The sequence below is a fragment of the Eutrema salsugineum genome, unplaced genomic scaffold (assembly GCF_000478725.1).
Source record: "Eutrema salsugineum unplaced genomic scaffold, Eutsalg1_0 scaffold_5, whole genome shotgun sequence".
Taxonomy (NCBI): Eukaryota; Viridiplantae; Streptophyta; class Magnoliopsida; order Brassicales; family Brassicaceae; genus Eutrema; species Eutrema salsugineum.
Window position 1 is genome coordinate 4,302,166 of NW_006256612.1, and position 26,933 is coordinate 4,329,098.

The window sequence follows — 26,933 nt, forward strand, 5'->3', positions numbered from 1 at the left end:
GACAAGTTACTGAACCACCTATCGTTTATGAAGTTAACAGTGGTGATTTCAGGGATTTAGGAGGAGCTCAGATCAACTCGGAAGATGAACAAACTGAAAGTCACCATACCGAGGCTGACAACTATCATCAAGATGAAGACTCCGAAGATGAAGTCTCTCAAACCAACAATGATCTTGAGAACTATCAGTTGGCAAGAGATAGAGAAAGGAGAGTCACCAGAAGGCCTGCAAAGTTCGATGACTCAAATCTTGTTGAGATCAGTGAAGACAACATGTCAGGACTTGCCTTGATGGTGACAGAGGACGGAGACTATCCTGAACCGAGTTGCTATGAAGAAGCAGTAAGAGACAAAGACTGGAAATTATGGAAAGAAGCCATGGATGAAGAGATGCTCTCACAGCACAAGAATCAAACATTCTCACTGGTGAAAAGGCCTGCAAACTGCAAAGTGATTGGCTGCAAGTGGATATACAAGAGAAAACCGGGTATACAAGGATCGGACCAGCCAAGATATAAAGCGAGATTAGTCGCAAAAGGATATTTGCAGAAAGAAGGAGTAGATTATCAAAAAAATTTCTCTCCTGTTGTGAAGCACGTCTCAATTCGTCTCATACTGTCATACGTAGTGAACTTCGATCTTGAGTTGGAGCAACTAGACGTTAAAACGGCGTTTCTCCATGGAAACTTAGATGAACATATACTTATGGAGCAGCCAGAGGGATACAAAGTTAAGACAGGTCATGAAGATGAAGTCTGTCTTCTAAAAAAGTCCCTGTACAGGCTTAAGCAAGCACCTAGACAGTGGAACCAACGGTTCAATAGCTTCATGAAGAACTCGGGGTACAAAAGGAGCAATTACGACAGCTGTATCTACTACAGAGAACTTGAAGATCACACTTACATCTACCTGCTTCTCTATGTAGATGACATGCTTATTGCAGCAAAAGACAAAAGAAAGGTTCAAGACTTGAAGAATCTTCTTAGCTCAGAGTTTGAAATGAAGGACCTGGGTGAAGCTAGTAAAATCCTGGGTATGGAAATCAGGAGAAACAGACAACAAGGGACGCTGGAAGTATCTCAGAAAGACTACTTGAAGAAGGTCCTGCAGATGTACAGAATGGATCAATCCAAAGGAGTTCAAACACCATTAGGAACTCACTTCAAACTCAGATCTGCAACCGATGAGGAATGGGAGTCTCAGGCAGAATACATGAAGGCAATACCATATTCAAATGCGGTAGGAAGCATCATGTATTCGATGATTGGAACTAGACCCGACTTAGCTTACCCTTTATATGTTGTGAGTCGGTTTATGAGCAAGCCAACTAAGGAGCATTGGTTAGCAGTCAAATGGGTGTTAAGGTACATCAAAGGAACAGAGGGACTAAGGCTGAGCTACAAAAAGCGAAACTGTGTTGAGGTTAAAGGGTTCTGTGACTCAGACTACGCAGCTGACTTAGACAGAAGGAGATCAGTTACATGTTTCGTATTTACTGCAGGAGGTAATGTTATCAGTTGGAAATCAGGACTTCAAAAGGTTGTTGCACTTTCTACAACAGAAGCTGAATATATGGCATTAACAGAAGCAGTTAAGGAAGCAGTCTGGTTAAAAGGTCTTTCGTCAGAGCTGGGTTTTGAACAAGAAAAAGTTGAGGTCATGTGTGATTCTCAGAGTGCAATTGCCCTAGCAAAGAACTCTGTACATCACGAAAGGACGAAGCACATTGATGTGCGTCTTCATTTTATCAGAGACATGATCGCAGAAGGAGACATTCATGTCTCAAAGGTATCGACTCTGTGGAATCCTGCAGATATCTTTACAAAGATAGTCCCAGTGAGCAAACTTCAAAAGGCATTGGAGTTGCTCAATATTTCAAGTCACTAATGAGTAGTGAAAGAATCCGGAAAAGGGAAAATCCAAAGATACTAAGTCAAGGTCTCGAGCAAGTGGTTTTCAAACCAAGGAGGAGTTTTGTGGTGATTAGTTTGAAACCATAAGAGAAGTTCTATGAGTCAAGTCTTCTATGGCGAAGTGACTTCTGATCAAAGTCTCTCTCGCAAGCAGAAGGTTCCGACTTTTCTATCAAGAAGAGGAATTAAGTCAAATCTTCTACATGAAAGGGAAGGTCTTCCACACTTCGACATATCTTAGAACAAGAAGAATGGTGATGAGTCGGTGTGTATCCCAAGACAAAGTCGCCTCATCCCGAGATTAAACTCCAACAGACAGCGACGTTTTTCTACCTAATGTACTACCTACACTATCACAGGAGACAAGGGCGTGCTTGGAGTCTGAAGAAGCAGAGTCTGGAAAACTTCTTCTGATTCTCTGTTCGCTAAAAGACAAGTTAACTAGAGTTGAACACTCGAGTTTAAGACCGTTGTAGTCTGATTAGTCTTTGGGTATAAAAGCGATGTCAATGAGGCTTAGTAAAGACTAAGGCGAGTGTGTAGCTAGTATTGGTGTAGAGAGATTGTAAAGTGACAAAGAAGCACGGTCTGTGCTTAAGGACTTAGTGGATTTTTCGGAAAGCTTTTCCGGCGAGACGTAGCGACCAAGTTTGGGTCGTGAACTCGTTAACTTCTCTGTGTCATTTTATTTCTGCACCTTAAGTTCATACACACGAGTGATTACTACAAACAGAGAGAAGAGAGAGTTCTTTATAAACACTTCAAAGATCATAACTTTGGTGAAAAGTTAGAACTAAACTTCACAAAATGTATATAGGGTAGGGAAAATAATTAAGCACGAATATGTATTCATTTTGTTTATAAGTTAAAACTCTTTTTGGTGATCTGATTTTATATATTCGTAACAAAAGGTAGTACTGTGTCTTTGTGCCCAAAAAGGCATATACGTTTTAAATTTGAATACCCTTTTAATAAAATTAAAATAATCAGTACTAAGATAGGTCTCTTGTACCATCTTTTATACCCAGATAATATTATTTAATTTCGTTTGAAGCTCAAAAGTTAGAGAAACGTCTCTAATTTGGGGACAATAAGAAACGTTTCTCGGAGCCACGTGCAAGCTGTTGAATGAACTGAAAAAGATGAGCTGAAAATTTCATTTTTCTGTGTTCTAACTTTTTTGTCCGTTTCTAAATTTTGTTTTTCGGAGCCATGTTTCTCGGGTTTCATGCAATAATCAACCTAAAACAAAAGATTTTTACTCACAAATTTTAAACCCAAAATATTAATTAAATATAGCTTTAGAAACCCTATTCTATCTCTACGATAATCATGCTCTAAGCATTTGGCTATGCACTCCATAAGAAGTTTAGTGCATATTTACTTTAAATATTTTCTTGGGATAGTGTTTTTTTGTTTGTAGCTAACAGAGTATTGGAGTTGGAGCCATGCATGTTTTTCAGATGTTCCTTAGAGCAGTTGGTCAAATATTTTTGTTGTAAGCTACTATAAGCTAAAAGACTGAAAAAGTTTAGTCATCTGATACCACATTTTTGTTTTTTACGATTTATCGTTATACGTTAATGATGACGACATTTCTAAATTTTGCTTCAGGGCTCGTAATATAAATTGAAGTATTGTATGTACGATAGATAGCTAATAGCTTCATAGACGTTATCCGTAAGATTTCTGAGATAATTTGCTTGACAACAATATATAAGAATCTTTTCTTTAACAGAAGATAATTTGCACACAAAAACAATAACAGAAGGTAATGGCTAATGGGAATTTGGTTTGATAAATATATAGTCTTTGCAAAAATCAAGCGTAATAAATAAAAAGAAATCGACCCAAAATTAAAAACCAGAACTCCTATAACTTTATCTCTGCTCTTTACTGGACCAGTATCCATCCAACATTTACGTCATCCAGAGATGCATGAGCATGTACACACAAACATAGTAACATGCACATGCATGCATAGTTTGATTCTGGGTCAATGGGACCATTAGGTATGACATTAGAGCAGGTATATATACATATGTGTATATTAACTTTTGGGAAATTATTGAATTTCGCTCTGAATGCTAGGTTGGTACGTTGATGGGTTAATGTGGTAACTGGTCAGTATTATTACTTATTAGCTTCGAGCGGTTTTCTTCTCTACATTTGAACTACGCGGCGTTTTTTAATATACCCGAGTGGAAAGTCTAAGATCATCTAATTATTTGTTTTACGTGTTTGCTACTATTACCTTTTTCTTTTTTTTGGTCGAACTGCTACAATTATGAATTATCTATACTTCACTTTAATTTGACAAAAAAAAAAAATTTCAGTTCACATGAATAATATATCACGTAACTTAGTTAAAAATTATAATGAGTACGTTTGAACACAACACATCACATGTTTCATGAAAACCCTTTGACAAACAAAATTTCACATGTTTCAATTACTTAATAAGTCGGCGGAACGATATATATATATATATATATATGTTCAAGACGATGGAACCGGTCATGGACATGATATTGTTACGTAGATTGAAGATTAGGGAGGCATAGATAGCTAGTTCAATAAGTGCAATTATATGCATAAAGCAGTAAAACCTATAGGATCTACAGTTTTTAAACTTTTTTTTGTGTTGTCTTTTGTGTTTTGTCTTCTCTTTCGTTATTTTTTTCACATGACTCAAAACCCAGAAGAAATAAGTTAGAAAGAAATTTAATACTTCTCAAACTAGGGCAGAACTATTTCAGTAGTTTCGTTTTTTTTTGGGTAAGCAGTAACAAGAACTGATGGGTTATGCAGTGATCTCTTATTGGCTAAATGTCAGTTTGACCCATTTAATTTCTATTAGTTTATTTGACCATTCAATTTGATTTCAGGTTTTCGAATAAATTTTTTCCTTGCTCCTTTGGTTTCTTTTGCTTTTGTGTGTGTGTGTGTTTTCTGGTAGTTGTTGTAATTATTATAACATTAAGGGGGAGATACCAAGATACTGAGAGTGTGTAAATGACACAAGGGGTTTGTTTGATAGGTCCAAAATAATTCGCAAGTTTGAATTAAAGTTTAAATGATGTTGAAAAATGTAAACGTAGGTTTGATGATTGAGGGCTTTAGGACATTGAATTTTGTGCAGCACCAAAACAAGCAATACTTTTGATTTTTCATGATATGGGATGGTCCGTTTGCTGCAGGTTGATATTGTTGTTTTAACTTTTTAAGCGGTCTATGATACAAAAATGGACAAATTTATTCCGTACAATGATGTCCATGGTTTTTTTTTTTCGACATCTTGTATCTTTTGGTCTAAATGGTAACACATCTTTTGTGGAATTATGGTGGAAAACAAATGAGACTACATCATTTGATAACCTGAGAAATTGAGTAATTAGAGGAATTGAGGAACCTAGTGGAGTTAGTATAATTGAGATTTTTTGGATTTCTAAGTACAACTGGTGGAATTTTTAAAGCCTCTCTGTTGGGTGTTTTCCTTTCATACATGCAGTCGTGTACGTCAAAAAAAAAAAATTTAAATTTAGATTATGGTTTTCATTACGGATGGAGCAATCCGGTTTATGATTTTTCTTTTTTGCTTTTTGATTAATGTATGTAAGTTTGGATTGACTTTTTTTTCTTTTTGATTTGAAAAGAGAACATCTTTATGCTTTTTTTCTCCCGTAAAAGTTTGTATTTTATTTTCTTGCTGAGACTGAGTAATCACTAATTAGCTGGTCCTACGAAAATTAGACTCTTCTGCCAACACAATCAGGCTTTATGGATCGAGCTTGAATGGACCATGAGATTAGATCATAGCCCAATTTCTACTAGCTTGAACGGGCCGGGTCGCTCAGTTCTCATGTTCCTGCAGTTTACAGTCTAATCGAAGAAACGTTTCATTGATTGATCAATTCAAATGCAAAATCAGTTTATGTTCAAAACATGATTAAAAACAAAGGCAAACATTTCTTGACCGTAGGCTACATTGAACAACAATAAACAGATAGATCCCAAAAGTTTCTAAGTACTTTACAAATAATATTAAACCTCATCTCTATGGTTTCTTTCTCTTATCAAGAATCTTATAGAGAACGCAGTTTCTTGTTCTTCACCAACCTTGACAACTTCTTAATGGCCAGGGATTTCACCTGGAACTGGAGCCAACTCGTTCTTACTGAATTTCACTTCATCGTAGAACGTTGCACGCACCGTCCTTCCTCCAAAGAATCTCCCATCGAGGTCCACAAGTGCTTTAGTTGTTTCCTCGGGTCTTGAAAACTGAACAAAGATTCTGACTGCTTCGTGTGTAGGGAAGTTCGGTTCAGTGATCTCGAAGATCAGTACACGAGTTACTGTACCGTATTTTCCACACTCCGATCCCACCTCGTCTTCTAGCTCATCATCTACTTCTCCTGGCCCAACCTTTAGACACAGAGGAAACGGGTGATGGGGTCAATCGTAAATTGCAGAGCCCAATACATAAGAAAAGAAAGATAAAATATCTGCTACAGGTACTTGTTGTGGTGAACAACAATCAGAATCTTAAGTGTGATGTCAATGTTCACGACAATCGATGTGAAGATGCATTCAAATACCAATAATTCTATGACATACTAGTCAAGAAACGTTTCACAAATTAGTCAGTCACTACAGTATTCTAAAACTAATAAAATTTCCTTCAGTCAATCACATGCCAACTTTCAAATTTCATTTGTGACCTTCCTAGTATTTGGCAATCCAATCCTGCGGGCTCAAGTCCTGTCCCCAAAAACCAATTTCAAGGGAAAGATACTCTAACTTCTGCATCTGAAATGTTGTTTCCAAAGAAATGGCAATCTAAACTCTATGATAAACCAGCAGTTAACTAGGCTTGCCTTAACATAAGTAACACTATGAGCTTCAAGCTCCACTGATGAAGAATTTTCTTGTAAATAAACCATAATCTCAAAGATAGCTTGAAACAATCAAAGAATCACAAACCCTCCTTGCTTTCCTGTGGCAGCCGATCACTCAAATTCGATGTTTATACATACATCTTTGTCATCAGTATTCTAAAAAGTGCCCTCACATTCCATTTGTTTGTTTTATCGATCTAACGAGTTGCAAATACCTAAAGGTAAGTAATTTCTAAACTAACATCACATCAAATGGTGGAATACATCATATCATTCTCACCCAAAGTCTATCAGACCATTCTAAATCATTGTAGCAAAGTGTGTTAAGAGATGTTTTTGAAACGCTTACCATGTTCCTAAGAAGCAAAACCCTTGTTGGTTCTCCACTGATATTCACACTCTTGACCTTCTTCTCCGAAGATTTGATCTCACTAGCATTCACAATCACACCAGCTCTACGATCCGTCTTCTTAGCCATCAATGGCGTCGTGATCCCTTGCTCCGACTTCCCAAGCCCTTGTCCTTGTTTCCAACCCATCTTCTCCATCATCCTCTGGGCCGCCGTCATCTGCCCACCTGCCCCAACTCCTAACCCACTCGACTCCGATTTCCCGATGCTGAATCCGTCCACGCTCCCCGGCGGAGACGAGGATCTTCTCTTCCCGCTTCCACCACTCATGGCCGCGCGTCTCTTCCACGCTTCCTCACCGGAGATATTCAGCCGAGACTCGCTGTTGTGATCTCGCTCTCTCTCTCTTTCCCTCTCCTTCTCCCTCTCTTCCCTTTCCCTCTTCTCTCTTTCATCCTCCTCGTGTCGTCTCTTCTCCAGCTCTCGTTTCATCTCAGCTTCCATCGCTTTCCTCTTCTTCTCCCTCCTGTACTCCTCGTAATCGTTCGGTCTCGCTGGATCGTACTCCTCGATCACCGATGAAGTCACACCAACCAATGCTGGCTGCGAAGACGCCGCATCGTTCGCCGGAGTAAGCACCGATTGGGATGATGAAGAAGAAGAAGAAGAAGAAGAAGAAGGAGGAGGAGCCTTGTACTGAGACGCGATAGGCTTGGGCTTGTTTAGAGGTCTGAGGATTGTTTGCGTCGGAGCAAAAGCCGGTGGTTTGCGAAGCGTCGCTGGAGCCATCTTGTTACTGCTTGACCAGACGGAGGAGTTGCCGCTGGGTTTCTCATCATCTGTCGGCGGAGGAAGATCTCCGTACAATCCACCAAGCATTTTTTCAATTCTTCCCTCACTTCCTGATTCACGGTTTGCTTTCAATTGCAAAGATCTGCTGAAATTAGGGTTTTAATTTCCCGATCACCAATTTTTTATATTGCTTATAATTTTTTTTTCGAAAATAAAAGACCCAAAAAATAAATAAATAAAACTCCAAAAATAACAAATAAGTATCATTTTGTTGAATAAACCGACCTACAAGGAGAATTTGTATCCGTCGCTCTCTGTGTGTTTTTTCCCTAGCTATTTATAATTCTTGCATTAGAAGCAACGCTCTAATTGATCTGTGCGAGAGCTTTACATAAACCCTAGAAAAACTCTTAATTCTTCCGGTGCGATTCACGATCCTACTTTTTGTTTTCTTAAAGGTATTTGATTTTCTCCCTCAATGATCGAGAAACTTCCAGGAGCCACCAAATCCCAGATTTTCCCCTTAGTTTTCTCTGATTCTTCTGGAAAAAAATTGATGCAAATCTTCATGAGTTTCTTCTCTTTTGTTTTCGGGCACATATCAATCGAATTTCAAAACTGATAGAATCCGAGTTCATATGTGCACTCCTTTTCGTTTTTTTTTTTTTTTTTTTTTGCTAGCATAGATTGATTCGCTGGTTTTCACCTTTCATTGCGCAAGTAAAATTGGGTAAAGGTTTAGTCTTTGGTTTGATTGGTCATTCTTGTTTTTGCAGATATGCCTGTGATGAATCCCTCGTTGTGTATTGGTGCACAACCATCGGTTTACCTCCCTCCTCGCTCTTATCATTTTCCGGCTAATGGTATGGCTACTTTTGGATTGAGCTGTAGATTTTAACACCTCTTGATTGTTTGTTAGTACTAAGTTTATATTCAGTGACATTGAGGAAGATGCTTGGAAATCCTGTGACATTTGTACAAGTTACTTCTGTTTTGATGTTGAGTTTGGAATTGCTCGTTAAAAAATTGAAGAAACGAGAGTTGTTGTTATTGATGTCTGAGAATTTAAGTTTGTTCTTTATCGCCTTATGTTGTAGCATTAGTTAGAATGTTAGATTGATCAAGCTTTGAATTTTTTTGCTTCTATTGAATACTGAAGCTCTTCTTCTACACATCTTCTGTGATAGGAAAAGTTCATGGGCTTGATTATCCTACAAGAGCTTCTATGCAATTCCAACCGTTGAGCCAGAGAAAATTTCCTTCACTGAAGGCAGTTGGAACAGGAGCCGTGCATCACCTTGTTAAGAAAGGGTTTGGTTTCGGGTCTAAGAGCAAAAGATCAGTCGTTGCATGTAACGCTGCGCTGGTAGGTTCTGTTCCATGTCTTTGGTATGTTGGAAAGTGTTTTCAACTCCTAGCTTTTTGAGATGACTTCATGATTTTCCTGTCATCAAACACCGTTTTGCTTATACTCTGTGTTGGTGTCTCTGAAGAGCTAGCTATTTACTTAATTCTGATTTCATCATTCTTTTTTTTTTTTTTCCTTCTGCAGAATGCAAAATGCAGTCAAGGGCAAACACAGACTGTTAAGCGGGAATCACGAACAATCACACAAGCTCCTACACATGGTAAATTGTTGCATCCTTATCATTGTTGTCTCTGTTGATGTTCATATTATATATTCATGTTGAGTAGACTTGTTATTATGTTTCTAACAAACAGGAAAGGCTTACGACAATATGATCTGTTTCTGAATCTAGCTAATAATCAAACAGTTTTGTAGAATAATTCTTGTTGATAATCTGAGACGGGAAAGTTGCTTTAACAGAAACCGACTGGTCATGACTGAGCCTAATGGTTTTTGGTTCTACTCAGAACTGAACTTTAATAAAGTCTGTTGGTTGAAAATCAGGAAAGGATAAATCCCCAAAGCTTGATGACGGTGGAAGTGGGTTCCCGCCTCGGGATGATGGTGGTGGTGGTGGTGGTGGAGGCGGTGGAGGGAGCTCTTCAGGTGGATTTTTCCTTTTCGGGTTTCTTATGTTCATGGGATACTTGAAAGATTTGGAGGGCGAACATGAAAACAGCCACTAAAGAGGCAAAAACATATGATGCACAAAAAAAGGGGACAGAGATCAAACCAGAGATACTAGAGTCTACTAGGAATTTATGTTTCATTTGTCGGGTTAGATATGAATAGAGCCGGCCCTTTCTCTTGGGTTTATGGACTTATATAAGAGGGATTTCTCTTGGGTTAATTAGGAAATTAGAAACCCATTAGAAAAATGAATTAACCAATTCCTTAATTGGGCTGGGTTTCACAATTAGCCTACAAATTATAGAACAAAATTTTGAATTTTTTTAGTTATTATAATAATCTTGTCATTAAAATCAAAGCAAACACAACACTAATCTGACATAAAAGAAAAATCACATATATGAAGAGAGATGACATCAATGGACAATTATTATTATGTCTTAATTTTTTTTGTCAACAATTATATCGATTAACTGTGGTTTTCATTATTTCATTATTAAAATTAAAAAGTATGAGCATACAATAATTAGTTAACATAAATTTTTTTTTGGGGAAAACAACGTATTTTTCCTTGATATAGTAACAAATCCAACTCTTGTATTTCTCCCTGATATAGTAACAAATCGACGCAGAGTTTCAACCTCGTCATATATCTCATTTATTGAAAGTTATAAACTTATTTCTCCCTAATTTGATAGTTGAAAACATATATCTCAATAACCGATTAAATTGAATGGTTTATAAGGTTAACTTGATACAAAATCAATTTGTTTGATACCAGACCGATTTTAAAATCCGACCAAACTGTTAAATCGACCCGATTCGATATCAAATCCACTTCAATAATTTGTGGTCCACGAACCCTAAAATCTGATTCCATATACGAATCGGAGTTCCATGATTTAAAACAAACACTAGATTCTAACCCCGTGCATCTGCACGAGAATATTTTTTATTGTTTAACGAATTTTATAATATAATTTATGTTTTTGAGTTTAGATATAATTATTTTTATAAATATATTTTTTAATAAGTGAAAATATTGATTTTTGTGTTTAGATATATTTTTATAGTATTAAAATTAATTATGATTATAAAAATATAATTTTAACCAGTCCGCTAATATTAATTCAAAATGAACTATTATAAAAACATAATTCTAACTTTTCCGTTCATATTACCGTATAATATAAATATTTGTTAAAAGTTTGAGATGTATTAACAATATTATTTAGCATTATAGTTTTCTAAAATTTAATCAACGAAGGGAATGTACAACTGGTTTTTCAAACAACATTTTAGTGTATGCAATAATTTTTAATTTTTTATGTTTTCATTTTGTATAAAAAATATATTTTCGATATACATGTATAATTCAAAATTAGTGATTTTAGTTACCAAAATATTTTTAATCCGGTTTTTATATATATTTTTAGTTCTATGAATTTTTTAAAATATATTTTTAATATTTAAATTATACATTTGAATTTTACCTATTATTTTATTATTAATTTATAAATAAATCATAATCGTAAATATATTATATAAGCAACATAAATATCATATCATTTACATCATTATAAATATTTTATATTTCAAATATAACCATTATTTTCTTATGTGAATTATTTTGTTTTCAAAAATTCTACATATTTTTGATAAAAATGTTTAATAGTATAAAAATTATTTAAATTAGAATCTTTAAATCAAATCTAAATTAATATCTGATTTATTATTTTTAATCAAATCAAATCAAATATAAATTACTTATATTTAAGGAACTCTAAAAATATTTAAATTAATAACTAATTTTCGAAATTAAATATAAATAATTATTAAAATTATTTTTTAAATAATTAAAAAAATTAAAAGTGTTTGGAATCAAGTACTAAATATGCTTCTGTTTTAATATAATAGATTTACGAATGTAAAAGGTAAACATTCATAAACACGTAAGAATCAAAAGAAAAACAAGATAGAAGACAAAACATCTTTAAGAGTACCAAATCCTCTCACTCCTAATGGTCAAAATCTCACCACAAAATTAACCAAAAATCCCAAAAAATTGGGATTAAATTGAGTGAAAGAAGAATCAATTTGCAGAAATTTGTTTAGAGAAACAGATGGGTTTTGTTGCTATTTTCCAAATTATAGATTCTGAGCAGTTTTACAGAAATTTCACACTGATTTATTAAACTTTTAGCTTTATTGGTTCACTTCTATAATCAAAATCAGAGATTAAAGAAAGTGTGCATACGATTACGACTCAATATTGTAACTAAAAGGACAAGAATCATGAACATGTAAGATACAAGACAGAAGAAAGATAACATCTTTATAAATATCATATCCGCTTGATTCAAATCAGATTCTCACTACAAATTAACCAAAACCCAAAAATTTGAGATTGAATTGAGCAAAGAGGAACTTTCAATTTAGGTGGAATCAGTTTTCTTCTCCTTCCCTTGGTCGACGCGACGGGTCCCAACAGGAGGCGGCTTCTTCTCCGACACAGTTTTAGCGACAAGGACGGTCAAAGCGGAAGGGAGAGGGAGATAGTCGAGGAAGATGCTTGTCGGCTGGTGATATTCATGGCGATCCTCAGATGATCACTGTTTTCCTTCTTCTCTGCCGTTACCAGCAACGATTTCTCGGCGGGGAAGCGAAGGAAGAAGTCAGTTGAGTAGGTGACGAGGTGAAGAGCCTCGGAGTTAAATCCTAGATCGTCGGGTTAAATTCTAAATCGATTCAAATTATGGTTTATTAATTTCAATCGGGTCAAATCGATTTATTAATTACAATCGGGTTATAATTCGGTTTAAGTGCTTTATTAGATGGTTAATTTTTTTTTGGTAAATAGTAAACCAACATAAATCACGGTTTGGAGTTTTTTTAGACTTGAACTTTACTATCGGAGTGAAATATGTTTCGAACTATCGAATTAGGGGGAAATAAGTTGATAACTTTCAATAAATAGGGATATAGAAATTCTGGGTGAATCTGTTACTATATCATACTTTGGAGGGAGAAATTTCTCATCTTTTTGTAATGCTAAATTTTGGTTCAAATATTTGATTACAGATTAGAGTCTTTGAAATTATAAATTTTTAAAGATTCTATTTTTATAAAATTTGAATGATTTATATTGTTTTTAAAAAGTATGAAAACAATTTCAAACCAAGAATAGATTAATAGAAAATCAAACATAGAAAATAAAATAGCTCATAAAGCTTTATTGTGCAAGAAAGTAAAAAAGGAAAAAACATTAAATGAACACCAAAATCACAATATTTCTTAGATTAATCTGGAAAATGATAAAGGGGAGCTGCTCATGCAGCCAATGTTACAATACTCAGAAACATAAACATCATATTTATATGAATCTAAACTTGGATTGAAATCCTATACGCATGGGTTTTTCTTTGACATGTTTTCTTGTTGAATAACATTGGACTTGGGCCAGATATCTCTTTACATGACGGATAATCAAAATTTTATAATTAAATAGTGTACAATTTTTGTTTTCTTGCTTCTAGCCTTTTAGATATTGCTCTGCATATGAATCATAAATTCTTGTTCTTTGACACAAAGCAAGCTTGTCTTATAGATGATTGTGTTTTGCAACATTGTTTGTCATGTCATTTATGTTTTATAGAGTTATGCAATAAACTAAAGGTGAGTATTTAATACACTTGGAAATTTGGCTAAAATTGGTTAACCATAACTTTTAATTTTATACAAATATATGCACAAGTTGCATTGAAGGGTATCTGGCCTCTTTAGGATTTGAAGGACCTATTTGTAATGTGGATAGGATTTGAAGGACCTGTTTGTAGTGTGGAAGCAGTGTCTATGAAAGAGAGAGTTCCCCTTGAAACCATAAGAAGACTGAAAATGGGTGATATTCAGCTAATACCTGCTGATAACAATGAACCATAGTCCAGCGACAAAAAATGGGTCATATGGTTCAAAAATGGAAAGCTCTTTTCAAAACATAATATTCTTTAAAACGAATAAAACTTACCAGCATAATCCGTACAAACCTTTGCATTTCTTAATATAATCTCAGGTTTTGGAATATTGTGTAGTTAAACCACTTTATCTTTAACCTTTAGAATATTTTTTACAAGTTAATTAGGATATACTAATAAATCAATACACTGCCTCGTCGAAAAAAAAAAAAATACAATGGCAAGCCAGATAATTATAAGATGGATTAATACTTTTTTTTTGTCACCAAAGATGGATTAATACTTATTTATGTATTTTCTGAGATGGATAATGACCAATTTGTGGATACATTTTTATTAGATGGATAGTTACAAATTTTATGGATTACCTTTTCCTTATAGGAATTGTATTAGGTTTAGCATGTATAAATATAATATGGACCTGAAATACAACTAGAACATTCTCATATTCACGATTTGTCAAAGGCGACTCTGAAGGACTTTAGTTATCCAAATTTAATAGGTTTTGTATATAATATAGACTTAAAAAACTATTAAAATCTGATCACATGCCAAAGACAAATATGACTGCTGAAGTGAAGGCTGATTTGAAAGAATCCGAGAAAAAGGCTCTGAGCGATCTGAAAACGAAGCTCGAGGAATCCATTATTGAAAATACTCTCTTCAAGAAGAAGAAGAAAGAGATACCTGTGAAGGTGGAGAAGAAGAAGAAGAATGTCGAGGAGGAGGATGAAGAATATGAGATGGATATGGAAGTGCCATTGATTCCGGTGGATAGGGATATCGAGCTATGGGGAGTGCCGTTGCTTCCAAGCAAAGAAGCTAAAGGCACAGATGTAATCCTCTTGAAGTTGTTGAGAGCAAGAAACTTCAAAGTCAATGAAGCCTTTGAGATACTCAAGTTAATCCTCTAATGGAAAAAAAAAGCACAACATTGATTCGATTCTTGGAGAAGATTTGCAAGAGGAAGCTCTTGTCTCTCTGCATATTACATGAAAGGTGTAGACCGCGAGTCCCGCCCGATTTGCTACAATGTAAACAGTGTTTTCGATAACGAGGAGCTTTACAAGAAGACATTTGAGACAGAGAAGAGCAGAGGTAATGTATTGAGATGGAGGTATCAGCTGATGGAGAAGGAAATCCAGAAGCTTGATCTGAATAAACCCGGAGGTGTTACTTCTCTGCTCCTGATCCATGATTTCAAAAACTGCTCTACTACATCAAGAGAAAAACTTTGGCACACAAACATGGAGGCACTCAGAGTTTTGCGTAGCTGTTATCCAGGATTCGTATCCAGAAACGTGAGTTCATCAAAAGCATCATCTCATTTGATTCAATATTTATTTTTTTACTTGTATAATTGTTGTTTTTGGTTTTGCAGATATTCATTAATGCTTCGTTCTTGTTGTACGCTTGAAATGCTTTCCTATCTCCATTCGTACACTACAAGAAAAACATCATTTTACAACGGCCAAAATGGGCGTTATTTCGTCGTAATAAGGCTATTACGACGAACCACCGACGATTTCGAAATCGTCGTAAAGTCATCGTCGTAATAGACAAATCGTCGAAAAATCGTCGTAAAATATAAGACGGTTTCGTTTCGTCGTAACATCGAGGGAAACAAAATTGTCGTAAATGCGTCGTACAGTTTACGACGATTTTACATCGAATTGCGTCGACTTGGTCTTCGCCTGGACCATCGTTAAGTGGTCGTTAATAGTCGACGTAAAATCGTCGTAAAATGTACAACGCATAAATCGTCGTAAATCAATCGTAAATTATTTAATTATTTCGTCGTAAAAACGTCGTAAAACACGGACGTATAATAGTCGTATTTGTCGTCGTACATTTTGGTCGTAAATTCGTCGTAATATTTACGACGAATGTACGACAGTTTTAAATAAAGATATTACGACGATTATACGACGTTTAATATAATTGAAATTTTTTTAAAAAAATTAATTCGAATTAAAATTTAAATTAAAAAAATAATTTACAATTTAAAATTTATTAAAATTTCAAATTAAAATTTTAAATTAAAATTAATTGTAATTTACATAAAAACCCTACAGCTTTAAATCTAATTCTAAATCTATATCGTCGATCCCGTCACCGGCCTCCTCCCCATTGTCCTGGACGTGTTCCTTGCCGGGTCTTCGGTTTGATACTTCCGCCGGCGCCTGATCTCCGGCTCTAGGAGGCTCAACCCCGAGAGATCGGAACATCTCCTCGTCCGTCTGCACCGGCGGTTGCGTCCTAGTGGATGACCCGGCGGCAGACGATCCGACAACCCCATCAGCCCGCAGCTTGTCCAACTGCGCCATGAGCACCGGGTTGTCGGCTCCCATGATCTCGAAGAGACCGTAGAGCTGGTCGATCCTCGTCTCGTAACAGATCCGCATCTGATCGATCTCCTGGCGGATAACCGGATCCGGGACCCGGACATGACCAGTCGCCGTAGCTCTCGGGGTATCACGGATGGACCCCATCCCTAATACCCGCCCCTTTTTCTTTGGGGCAACCTACAAATATTTAAAACCATTATGATTAGAAATTCAATTTAAAACTAAAGTTACATTAATTAAATATAGTAATTAAATTTACCTCTTCGAAGATCTGGTCCATCTCCGCCACCGTCAGCGCCGGGGTCGATTGGACCGAGCTATCTCCGGGAGACGTTTGACGCGCCTGCTGAGTCAGCTGCGTCTGTCGCTCCTCGATCGCCGCACAGGCGGCGTTGTAGATCTCCTCCGCCCGAGGATCCGTGAATTCGCCGTTCCGCTTCTTATGCGTCTCGGCGAAAACCTTTGTCATCGGAGGAAGTTCTCCTCCGTTATTTTCGACCTACAAAATCAAAATGAAAAAATTAGTATCGACAAATAAGGGTTAATTATTTGAAAACAAAAAAATTAGTAATTTTAATTTACTTACCATCATAAGCCGTCTTCCGGCCAACCGGCAAAAGGAATCTGGCCGGAAATGTGCGGAACGTTCTTCTGATTTCTCGCATCGTCAGTAGCGTTCCTGAAAAATATTTTCATTAGAATCTATTATAAGAAAACAAATAATGTTAATATTATTGGAATTAACTACTTACCTAGATCCGGAACACTTGGCGGCCATAGTCTGGTTGTGCGGATCCAACCTCCCACTTCCGTTTCCAGTCGGAAACGGTGTTGTTGAGGCGGAATTTGACATTCTCTTTGAAGGCCGTCTCCACACGTCCGTGTGCGGATATTTCCCAATGCCAGTTTTGCTACGAAAAAAAGAAGTTAGTAATTATTGTAAAAAGTTAAAATTTAAAATTAAAATTAAACGAAATTGTAAATTACTTACCGCAAAACACTTGAACCAAGTGTCAAGTGTGGCCTGATCCAGCTTCTTCCAGCTGGTATGGGGTTGTACGAAAAACCCTTTGATGATATCTGCAACGTTACGACCGATTGCATTGTCGGTCGTAAACCTAGTCAAATAGAAAGAGAAAAGTAAATTAATATAAAATATATAAGAATAAATATTAATTAATTTAAAAATATGGTAAGAAAAAAATTATGTACCAAAATGTGACCAGGGCTCGATCCGGGTCGAGTTTGTTCATGGTCTCACGACCCGGCTGTGCCAGAAGATTCTGTACCGTAAACTGGGCATACGGTACAGGCGGGATCGGATCAGCCTCAAGATCGGCCGGTGCAGGTGCCGCTGGTTCGGCTGGTGGTGGTGGAGGCGGTGCCGGCTGCGGTACAACAACCGTTTGGGAAACCGTCTGTTGTGTTCCCGAGAACTCCGGGATGGCTGATCCGGTCGCCGAGGTAGACGGGGCCGTACCGTCAGAATCGACCAGCTGTCGGTAGTGAAATCTCTTAGCCCGAGGAGCCATATCGACATAATCTACAAAATTTAAAAAAATTTGTTACTAATTTTTCAAATATTTATTTAAATTTAAAAAATCTGGGCCTATCTAAATTCCGAAACCTAAATCTAAATTCCGAACCTAAATCTAAATTCCGAACCTAAATATAAAAGAATATGTAATGAAATTAAATTAAAAAAAAACTTACAAGTTTTGGCTGAGAGAGTAGGGAGAGAGGGAGTGGTTTAGGGTTTAGAGAGAGAAAGTATTGTAGAGAGAGAGGGGAGAAGAGAGGAATGAGCGACGAAAGGGTGAAAACTCGCGTCCCTTATATAGATTTTGTGATCGTCGTAAAATCCTCGTAACTTTGCGACGATTTTACGACGATTCGGTTGTATAACAGTCGGTCCACTGCATGACATGACACGTGTAATGATGGGAGCATTTGACCGTTACAACGGTTTTACGACGATTTTACCCAAAACCGTCGTAAAATCGTCGTAACGTCTAAACATTTATAACTTCGTACCTCGGATCAAGAGCCTATCCGGTGCAAACATTACGACGGTTTTACGATGGTTTTAGAGAACTTAGACATAAAACCGTTGTAAATTTACGATTATATTACGACGGTTTTACGAAGTTTTTTAAAAAAGTGAGTAAACCCTAAATCTTATAAATGGGATATTGCATAAAGAACAATGCAAAGGTTATTGTATCCTAACATATAACAAAAGGTTTACAACTTTGCATGTATGATGGATTTATGACATGAGATAGTAAAAATTGAAATTCCGTAATCTAATATATAACTTTTCACTTAACATTTACGAAAACATGAATGTTTTTTTTCAAATTTTTGATTTTGATCAGATTAATAGCATTTCATATAAAATAAGATAACCAATCAAAAACATTTGTGAAATACCTTACAACCAATAAGATATAAAAGATTCAAATTCATAGATTTCAACATTACGACGATTTGATGACGAAATAGTGTACTCGTCGTAAAACTGTGGTAACTTTACGACGATATTACGATGGTTCATCGTAAAGACGTCGTAATGTTGAAACCCTATTCATTTAGGGCTTAAAACCTAGACTTAGGGTTTAGGGTTTAGAAAAACCGTCGTAAAACCGTCGTAAAATCGAATTTTAGGGTTTTTAAAAAATTCAAACAAACAAAGTAACAAATTACATAATAACAAACATTCACTAAATACAATGCATGAAACTCAATCAGATTCATCTTCCTCTATTACTTCATCACCATCACCGTCTTCTTCCGCCAAATCGTCATCATCGGTTTCAGCAAACTCATCATCACCTTCTTCTTTTGTATCATCGGGAAGATCTTAAACTTGTCTGTTCCGAGGGTCTATTAAGAAATTCTCCTCATCAACATCTGGTTCAGACAGATCTACGCAAGTGTCCTGTTGAAGTGGAACATCCTCAACCCCTACAATCTTGCCCCTCGGAGCCACTTTAACTACAGCTAACCATGAAATTCCTGTTGATCGAACTCGAGGGTATGGCAGAAACGTTACCTGTTCTGCTTGAGAAGCTAATATAAATGGCTCAAACCTGTTGTACCGTCGTGATTTGTTCACATCAACAACTCCAAACTTGTTTAGACGTACCCCCCTCCAATAGTTGGATCAAATCAATCACATTTGAAGAGAACAGTTTTCAGCCTTAACAATCCAGGATACTCTACTTCAATTATTTCTTGCACAACTCCATAAAAATCGATTTCACCCCTCACACAAACTCCATAGTTAGTTGTCGCTCGCGTTGCACCGTGACGGTATGTGTGAAAAACATAGCCCCGAGTGAAATACATTGAGGCTGTAGTTATTTTTGCCATCGGACCTAGTAGTAACTCATGGAACCATGTTGGAAATTCATCCGGATCATTCGGGTCCACCTAATAAGAAAAAAATTCCGCTTTAATTTCTTGATTTGGTTATATAGCAAATTAAAGTAGTCTTTTAATTAAAATTTTATACGTACTTGCCCTTTTAACCACTGGGCATAGTGTTGATCTTTACGATCATTGATTTCAGTTTCAGAAACCCCAGATATGCATTCTTTAACCTCATCAACAAATGTGCTGAGAAAAACAACAAATAGTTATTAATACTGACAACTCATATAAAGATATTATTAATTAAAAAGTACATTTCATACGATGACAACTCTTCACAATTTAACAGGATATACGTATGTGCACTGTGATAATCTTTTTCATTGGACCACCAAACATCTTTTAGTTTTCCACTAAGACGTCCGATCGGCGAGAATATGTCAGGTACACCTTCAACGGCATATGTATGGCCAACTCCTCCATCATCATATCGACGAGTAGCTCTTTCGCGTGTTCGTACTTTCGTGCAAAATAGTATGAAGTGAAGTGTGAAGTCTCTTGCGTCAAGCTTCCCGCCACAATTGAGTCTTCCACTTTAGCTAGGTTTTGGCTTTACCTTGAAGATGCTTCATGAAACGCTCGAACGGATACATCCACCTGTACTGAACGGGTCCACCGAGCTCTGCTTCGTGTGGGAGATGAACAGATAGATGTTCCATAACATCAAAAAATGATGGTGGGAAGATCTTTTCCAAATTGCACAACAAGATTGGAATATTCAATGCCAGTTGTGATATTACATCAACTGATAATGTTCGTGTACTAAGATCCCGAAAAAAGCACCAATGCCTCCAATAGCTTCATGGACGTTTTTGGGCAAGAGTTCAACAAATGCAAATGGAAATAATCGTTGCATAAACACATGGCAGTCATGACTTTTCATCCCAGCAAACTTTACCCCCTTCTCAACAGATTTGGAAAGATTAGAGACATACCCATCTGGAAATTTAACGTCAGAAAAAACTCATCTGAACAATGCTGACTTTTGATCTGCACTCAACCGAAATACAGGAACTGGTGCTTTCCCGTTTCTCAGTAGATGCAACTCACTTCTGTTGCATAAATCAGGCAAGTCCAATATTGACTTACCATTGTCTTTTGTTCTTCCCGCTACGTTCATAACTGTATGCATGATGTTATCAAAAAAGTTTTTTTCAATGTGCATGACATCAAGATTGTGTCTGAGCAGATGATCTTTCCAATAAGGTAGCTGCCAAAAGATACTTTTCTTGTGCCAATTATGATGAACTCCATAACCTTCAGGCATATTTGCAGGAGTGTGCCAGTTTCCCCCACGCGTTACTGTTTCCTCTGCCCTCCAATGATCGATTTGCGCCTGTATATTAGCTCCTGTTAAATTAACGGATGGAGGGACATGTACACTTTTGTTCTTAATAAATAACCTCTTGTTCCTCCGATATGGATGGTTATCCGGTAAAAACCTCCGGTGACAATCAAACCAACAAGTTTCTCTACCATGTTTTAGCTGAAACGCATCAGTTCGATGAAGACAATAAGGACAAGATAGCCTCCCATGTGTAGTCCATCCTGATAGCGTACCATAAGCGGGGAAATCGCTTATTGTCCACATAAGCACAACCCGCATAGTAAAATTTTTCCTCGTAGAACAGTCATATGTACGAACGCCAGTATACCATAACTGATTCAACTTATGTATGAGTGGCTGCAGAAATACATCGAGAGCTTGCTTCGGATGATTTGGACCTGGAACCAAAATACTTAGGAAAAGAAATTCCCTTTGCATGCACAAATCTGGAGGAAGGTTATAAGGAGTTAGGATTACTGGCCATAATGAATATTGTCTACCAGACATACCAAATGGACTAAAACCATCAGTGCACAGACCAAGATAGACATTCCGTTTGAACTTAGCAAAATCTGGGTATACCATATTGAAGTGTTTCCATGCCTTTGCATCTGATGGATGAACAACTTCTCCATCTACTTGTGTATGTTCTGCATGTCATCTCATTGATGCAGCTGTCCTTTCAGATTGATAAAAGCCGTTTTAACCTATCAGTTATAGGGAGATACCACATACGTTGGTACGGTATCCTCTTACGCCCACCAGTTTGCGGCCTGTATCTTGGTTTTTGGCAAAATCGACATTCCTCCAGCTGATTATCATCTTTCCAAAAAATCATACAGTTGTCAACACATACATTTATCTTCTCAGAAGGTAGACCAAGACTAAAAATCAACTTCTGAATTTGATAGTATGTTCCTGCTGCCAAGTTATCCTCCGGTAGATACTCCTTCAAAAGATCAGCCCAATCATCCATGCAAACCTCAGCCAGATTATGATCTGTTTTAATTGACATCATCCTAGCTGCCAACGATAATTTAGACAAGCCTTCTCTACATCCTTCGTAGATTGGCTGATTAGCATTGTCTAACAAATCATAAAATCGTTTGGCATCTACATTAGGTTCCTCAACAGCATTACCAATATACGTTTCATGAAATGCATTAGTCACCATTTCGTGCATCCTTATCATGATCTACACTTTGATCATATTGATATTGATTAGGCTGATGACCATAATTCGATTCATCAATATCAACATGACTTTGATAATTACTACTACTACCAGCATTCCTATGAGTATTACTGCCATATCCTTCTCCATGTAGATACCAAACAAAATATTGCGGCATAAACCCTCTATTTAATAAATGCGTCCACACAGTTTTGGTTAGTGTATACCTCGTATTCTTGCATTTCAAACAAGGACAAAACATCTTCCCACTATCTTTCGTTCTCTCCATATTTGTAGCCTGAAACATCAATATTTTTAACCCGTTCTTGAACTCTTCTGTCAACGCCCCATCTGAATCTTTACGCATATACATCCAACTTCTTAGCTCGTATATAGACATCTTGAAAATAAACTCAAAATACTATCTCTTTTTATTGATTAGACAATTGTGTCACGATCTAGCCACGTGAATGGAGTAAATTAACCTTATAATATTATTACTTCTTTTTTTCAAAGTAATATAACTCTTAATTCGGGTTTCCAACAATGGACAACCCAATATATAAGGATTTACAACACTATATTAAAATTTAAGAGACCTACAATGGGTCTCAAAGATGAAGATGCTCTTATGTTTGAATGATGATGTGTTGTGATTGAAAGAAGGAATGAAGATCTATTTATAGGAAAATTTCTGGCTTTACAACGCTTTTACGACGACAGACGAATTTACATTCAAAAATAATATTACGACGAGTTTACGACGATTATGCTATAAAATCTATCCCCTGCAATTGTTAGGTAAACATATTTTAAATGTTTTCCATCTAACTTCTTTTCGACGTAAAATCGTCGTAATATGTACATCAAAATGCAGTCGTTGTATATTCGTCGTAATGTTACATCGAATTTACGACGATTTTACATTTACTAGCAAATCTCTCGTTATCGATGTATAATCGTCGTAATTCGTCGTAAATTGTACGTCGAGTTTAGACGATTTTTTTATACGACGGTGTTACGACAGTTTTTAAAATAGACGTAAGATCGTCGTAAAATCGTTGTAAACTTGCGACGATTTGAAAACCGTCGGAATGGACCGTTGGAAAACGATTGTTTTCTTATAGTGGTAACACAACGAACCAAGAGCAGGTTTGTTGTGGCTCGTCCGGCTAAAGTCACAGAGACTCTTCTCAAGTAAGCACACCCTAAACTATGAAACTCTAAAGCCCCTAATATGCTTTGAGAAAATGTCATCATTATCATTAACATTGTGCGTTTTGACTCCAAAGGTACATTCCAGCAGAGGAGATACCGGTTCAGTACGGTGGGTTCAAAAGAGATGATGATACTGATTTCTCAAACGAAGCTGCTTCTGAAGTTGTTATTAAGCCTGGATCAACTGAAACCATCGAAATCCCAGCTCTTGAGGTAAAATAAATTTTAAAACTAAAACCCTTTCTTTTTCCATGAGAGATCAATCTGATAATATGGTTTTTGTGGGTTTTTTTTCATAGACTGAAGGTACAATCGTCTAGGACATTGCTGTTATGGGATGGGAAGTGAGTTACAAGGAAGAGTTTGTGCCAACAGAGGAAGGAGCTTACACCATAATCGTTCAAAAGGAGAAGAAAATGGGATCAAATGAAGGACCGATGAGGAACAGTTTCAAGAACAGTGAGTCTGGTAAGATTGTTCTTACCGTTAGCAATGTCTCCAGCAAGAAGAAGAAGAGAGTTCTCTACAGGTACAAGACCAAGAGCTGAAGTAGAGGCTTTTCAGCAATCTTCTTAAGCAGTAGTCTCTGGATCTAATTTTTCTTCTTTTTTCTACAAATTAAAAATTTGTTGTAATTAATAGAATTTTGTTCCTTGACACAAACAAAGATCATCTTACAAAGAAATGTTCAAACTTTGGGACCAGGTTTGGGAGATGCAGATAAATGTCTATAAAAAACCAAGAAATACTTTTTTTCTCTATTTCAGAGTTGGACCCAAAAAAAAAAAAAACGTTTTGGCCTAAGACTTTGAAATGTTCATAATTGCCTTGCCTTGCAATTCGCAAAGAGAGAGGTAGGTACACTATATATATAGTATACAAAGACATAACCAACAGAAGAAAGTAGTAGTAGCCTATAAATCAAACCGGTTTGAGTCACTGGTAATGGAGACCAACGTCAACCGGGCCGACCTTGGGTTGCTCCCTTGACATGTAATAAGGTTGATGTTGTGGTGGTTGACCTTGCCAATACCAGGGCATATTATTGTATTGCATTGCTGCTCCTGTCATCGGAACTTGTGGTTGTTGTTGTTGTTGTTGCATCATCATCGGACGTAATCCTTGTGCTTGCATCATCTGAAATGGAGGAGGGCCACTCCCAAACCTCGATGAGCCTTGCCAGACACGGTTCTGTATAAAAGGCTGAACAACCTTTGGTTTGCTTCTGCAACACCCTAAAAGAAGATACTTTCTTAGTATTCCCTCCTTCTTCTTCGTCTTCATTGCCGTCTTTACTTGGGCCTCACGTTTCATGGGTTTAGAATCATGATTTTTTACTTGGGTCTCACGTTTCATGGGTTTAGGATCATGTTCTGAACTGGTGTCGGAAGAAGAAGATGTATCAGAAGTGTCGTCTTCTTCTTCTTCTTCTTCATCACTGATGAGATCGTCAAGCTTGTAGTTCACTGACACAAGCTCTGTTTTTCTGCCACATTTGGTTAGTTTATTGACCAGAGCCATCGGTTTTACGTCGCCTGTGACTGTCATGAGCCCTTTTTCTGCGTTATACTCCGCTGCGGTTACGCCTGTACATCCAACCATTGCAAAAACAAAATTGTTTAAAATCTTCAATGTTTTTTAAAACTATGAATGATTTCTTTCTTACCAAAGAGACTCTGTAGCCTTGTGCTTGCTTTCTTTTGGCAACCGGTGCAACACTTTAAATCGACTTTTAGTATGCATGTCTGAAAAATTTTACACATGAGTGTATCACTTGCAACTGAAAAAAGAGAGCATGAGAGGGAGAGAGAGAGAGAGATTGAGAGGAGAAAAAAGTACCCGGACGGATTGGTTTGGGTTCGCCATTGAAGGGAGCTCGGTGAAAAGAAGAATTGTGGAAAAATAAAAACCCTAAAGTGGAGAAAAAGAAAATTAGATAGCCGGGCATCGTTATTATATTTTTCATATACGAGGGAGAATCCATAAACTTGCCATAATTGGCAGAATTTTACATTAATAGTTTATGAAATATTTGCTTAAATATCTTTAGTTTCCATGTCTGATGTATAAATGAAGATTCTGGCAGATACTAAAAAGTAAATTGTGTGTTTTGTTTTTCTTCTACAATTATGTGGATAGAGCTTCGACATTAATCGAAAATATGTTTATTCATATTAAATTTCCAAAAAAGACTCAATCTTTGGAGTAATGATGATCTGTTATTGAACAAATGTATTCTGACTTCGCTGTCAAATCCTCATTACGGGTTCCACTCGATTTATCAGTCTGGATCCAGTTGAAGAAATAAGCATCAAGAAGGGAAAGTCACTGCAAAGTTTTTTGCAGGAACAAGAGATACAGTTTGGTGTCTGAATTAGTAGAGAACTAGAGATCATTATTTGTTCAAAAATCTGAAAAAAAAAAGAGAATGATATGAGACTATTGAGAAAGATCTCATGGTCGCAATGGAGCATACGGAGAAATTGGATCTTGAGATAGAGCATTTTCAGCCATGAAAAGATTAGGGGTAATTTTAGGATTTAATTGGTATGGTTTAGCAAGAATCTTGTTATTTGATCATTTTCAGTAGTGTGCTGTTACTTGTCGAGTAAGCCTTTTTATTTATTTTATTATTATGTTCTGTTGGGAGTTTTGTGTAAGAATTACGCAGCTCAATTTGGTTAAAGCTATATAAATATATTACTATTATTTTAAATAATTAAGAGTTTTGGGCCAAAGCCACTATATACTCCAGATCTAATACCAGAGCATGTTATACGATCTCTGTTTTTAAGAACCACTCGAATCAGCAACCTCTAAACTTTGCTTGAAATTTTAACCAGTTGAGTTATGAGGTCTTAATCTATACAAATATTTTAACATAACATAATCTAATTTTTTAAAATTTTATTGATGTGTGAACTTATAGAGATAAAAAAAACAATTAAACATAAAAATATTAGAATCTTACCACAAATTTGATACTACAAAACTTTTATAGTTTATGTTTTATTACCACAAATAAGACATAATAAGACTTAGCAAACAAGATCACAGTAGCAAGCATGATAAGGTTCCTTTATTATTGTACCATTGGTAAAAGATGGACGATCTTTGCATTGACAACGAAAAGGTCTGGGTGTTTCTTTTGATTTTAAGATGCATTCAAAGCATTGCCGCAAAGGCTACCTCTATAAAACACTCTGCTAATACACACTTGTGTCTTCCGAGTCTCCACATCTAATAAAAAATTGTATCATCAATATAATAACATATTCATTAATTATATATATTATTCTGCAAATATGATTTAAATTTCAAATATAAAATTAATATAACCTATATTTAAAAGAGTCTAAAATAATTTAAATATATATTTTTCAAAATGAAATTTAATTATAAAAAGTTAAATAGTTTAAACTTTAAATTTAATATAACCTATGTTTAAAGAAACTTTTAGTTTTCTAAATT

At 36.2% G+C, this 26,933-nt stretch overlaps 3 protein-coding genes and 1 pseudogene across 3 annotated transcripts; 2 read left to right on the plus strand and 2 right to left on the minus strand.

Moving 5' to 3' along the window:
- Positions 1 to 5,812: 5,812 nt before the first annotated feature.
- On the minus strand, positions 5,813 to 8,102 carry LOC18992051 (DNA-damage-repair/toleration protein DRT111, chloroplastic). The gene is made up of 2 exons (XM_006415403.2): positions 7,160 to 8,102; positions 5,813 to 6,337 (listed from the first exon to the last, which is right to left on the minus strand). Exons 1-2 carry the CDS (start codon positions 8,036 to 8,038, stop codon positions 6,044 to 6,046), a joined length of 1,173 nt encoding a protein of 390 aa, XP_006415466.1. The 5' UTR covers positions 8,039 to 8,102; the 3' UTR covers positions 5,813 to 6,043.
- Positions 8,103 to 8,281: 179 nt separating this feature from the next.
- Positions 8,282 to 10,186, plus strand: LOC18992052 (protein no-on-transient A). The gene is made up of 5 exons (XM_006415404.2): positions 8,282 to 8,409; positions 8,728 to 8,814; positions 9,139 to 9,317; positions 9,504 to 9,579; positions 9,864 to 10,186. Exons 2-5 carry the CDS (start codon positions 8,730 to 8,732, stop codon positions 10,043 to 10,045), a joined length of 522 nt encoding a protein of 173 aa, XP_006415467.1. The 5' UTR covers positions 8,282 to 8,409; positions 8,728 to 8,729; the 3' UTR covers positions 10,046 to 10,186.
- Positions 10,187 to 14,523: 4,337 nt separating this feature from the next.
- On the plus strand, positions 14,524 to 24,010 carry LOC18992053 (annotated as a pseudogene).
- A 388-nt stretch (positions 24,011 to 24,398) lies between these two features.
- On the minus strand, positions 24,399 to 25,328 carry LOC18992054. Its single transcript, XM_024152198.1, has 3 exons — positions 25,302 to 25,328; positions 25,129 to 25,207; positions 24,399 to 25,048 (listed from the first exon to the last, which is right to left on the minus strand). The coding sequence occupies exons 1-3, from the start codon at positions 25,326 to 25,328 to the stop codon at positions 24,399 to 24,401; spliced, it is 756 nt and encodes a 251-aa protein (XP_024007966.1).
- Between the last annotated feature and the right edge of the window lie 1,605 nt (positions 25,329 to 26,933).

Coding starts and splice junctions, on each gene's coding strand:
- LOC18992051 (XM_006415403.2), bottom strand. CDS start 8,038: ATGCTTGGTGGATTGTACGGAGATCTTCCTCCGCCGACAGATGATGAG. Junction 6,338..7,159: donor TTTTGCTTCTTAGGAACATG/GTAAGCGTTTCA, acceptor CTGTGTCTAAAG/GTTGGGCCAGGAGAAGTAGA.
- LOC18992052 (XM_006415404.2), top strand. CDS start 8,730: ATGCCTGTGATGAATCCCTCGTTGTGTATTGGTGCACAACCATCGGTT. Junction 8,815..9,138: donor TTATCATTTTCCGGCTAATG/GTATGGCTACTT, acceptor CTTCTGTGATAG/GAAAAGTTCATGGGCTTGAT. Junction 9,580..9,863: donor CACACAAGCTCCTACACATG/GTAAATTGTTGC, acceptor GTTGAAAATCAG/GAAAGGATAAATCCCCAAAG.
- LOC18992054 (XM_024152198.1), bottom strand. CDS start 25,328: ATGGCGAACCCAAACCAATCCGTCCGG. Junction 25,208..25,301: donor ACCCAAACCAATCCGTCCGG/GTACTTTTTTCT, acceptor AAAATTTTTCAG/ACATGCATACTAAAAGTCGA. Junction 25,049..25,128: donor AAGGCTACAGAGTCTCTTTG/GTAAGAAAGAAA, acceptor TTGGATGTACAG/GCGTAACCGCAGCGGAGTAT.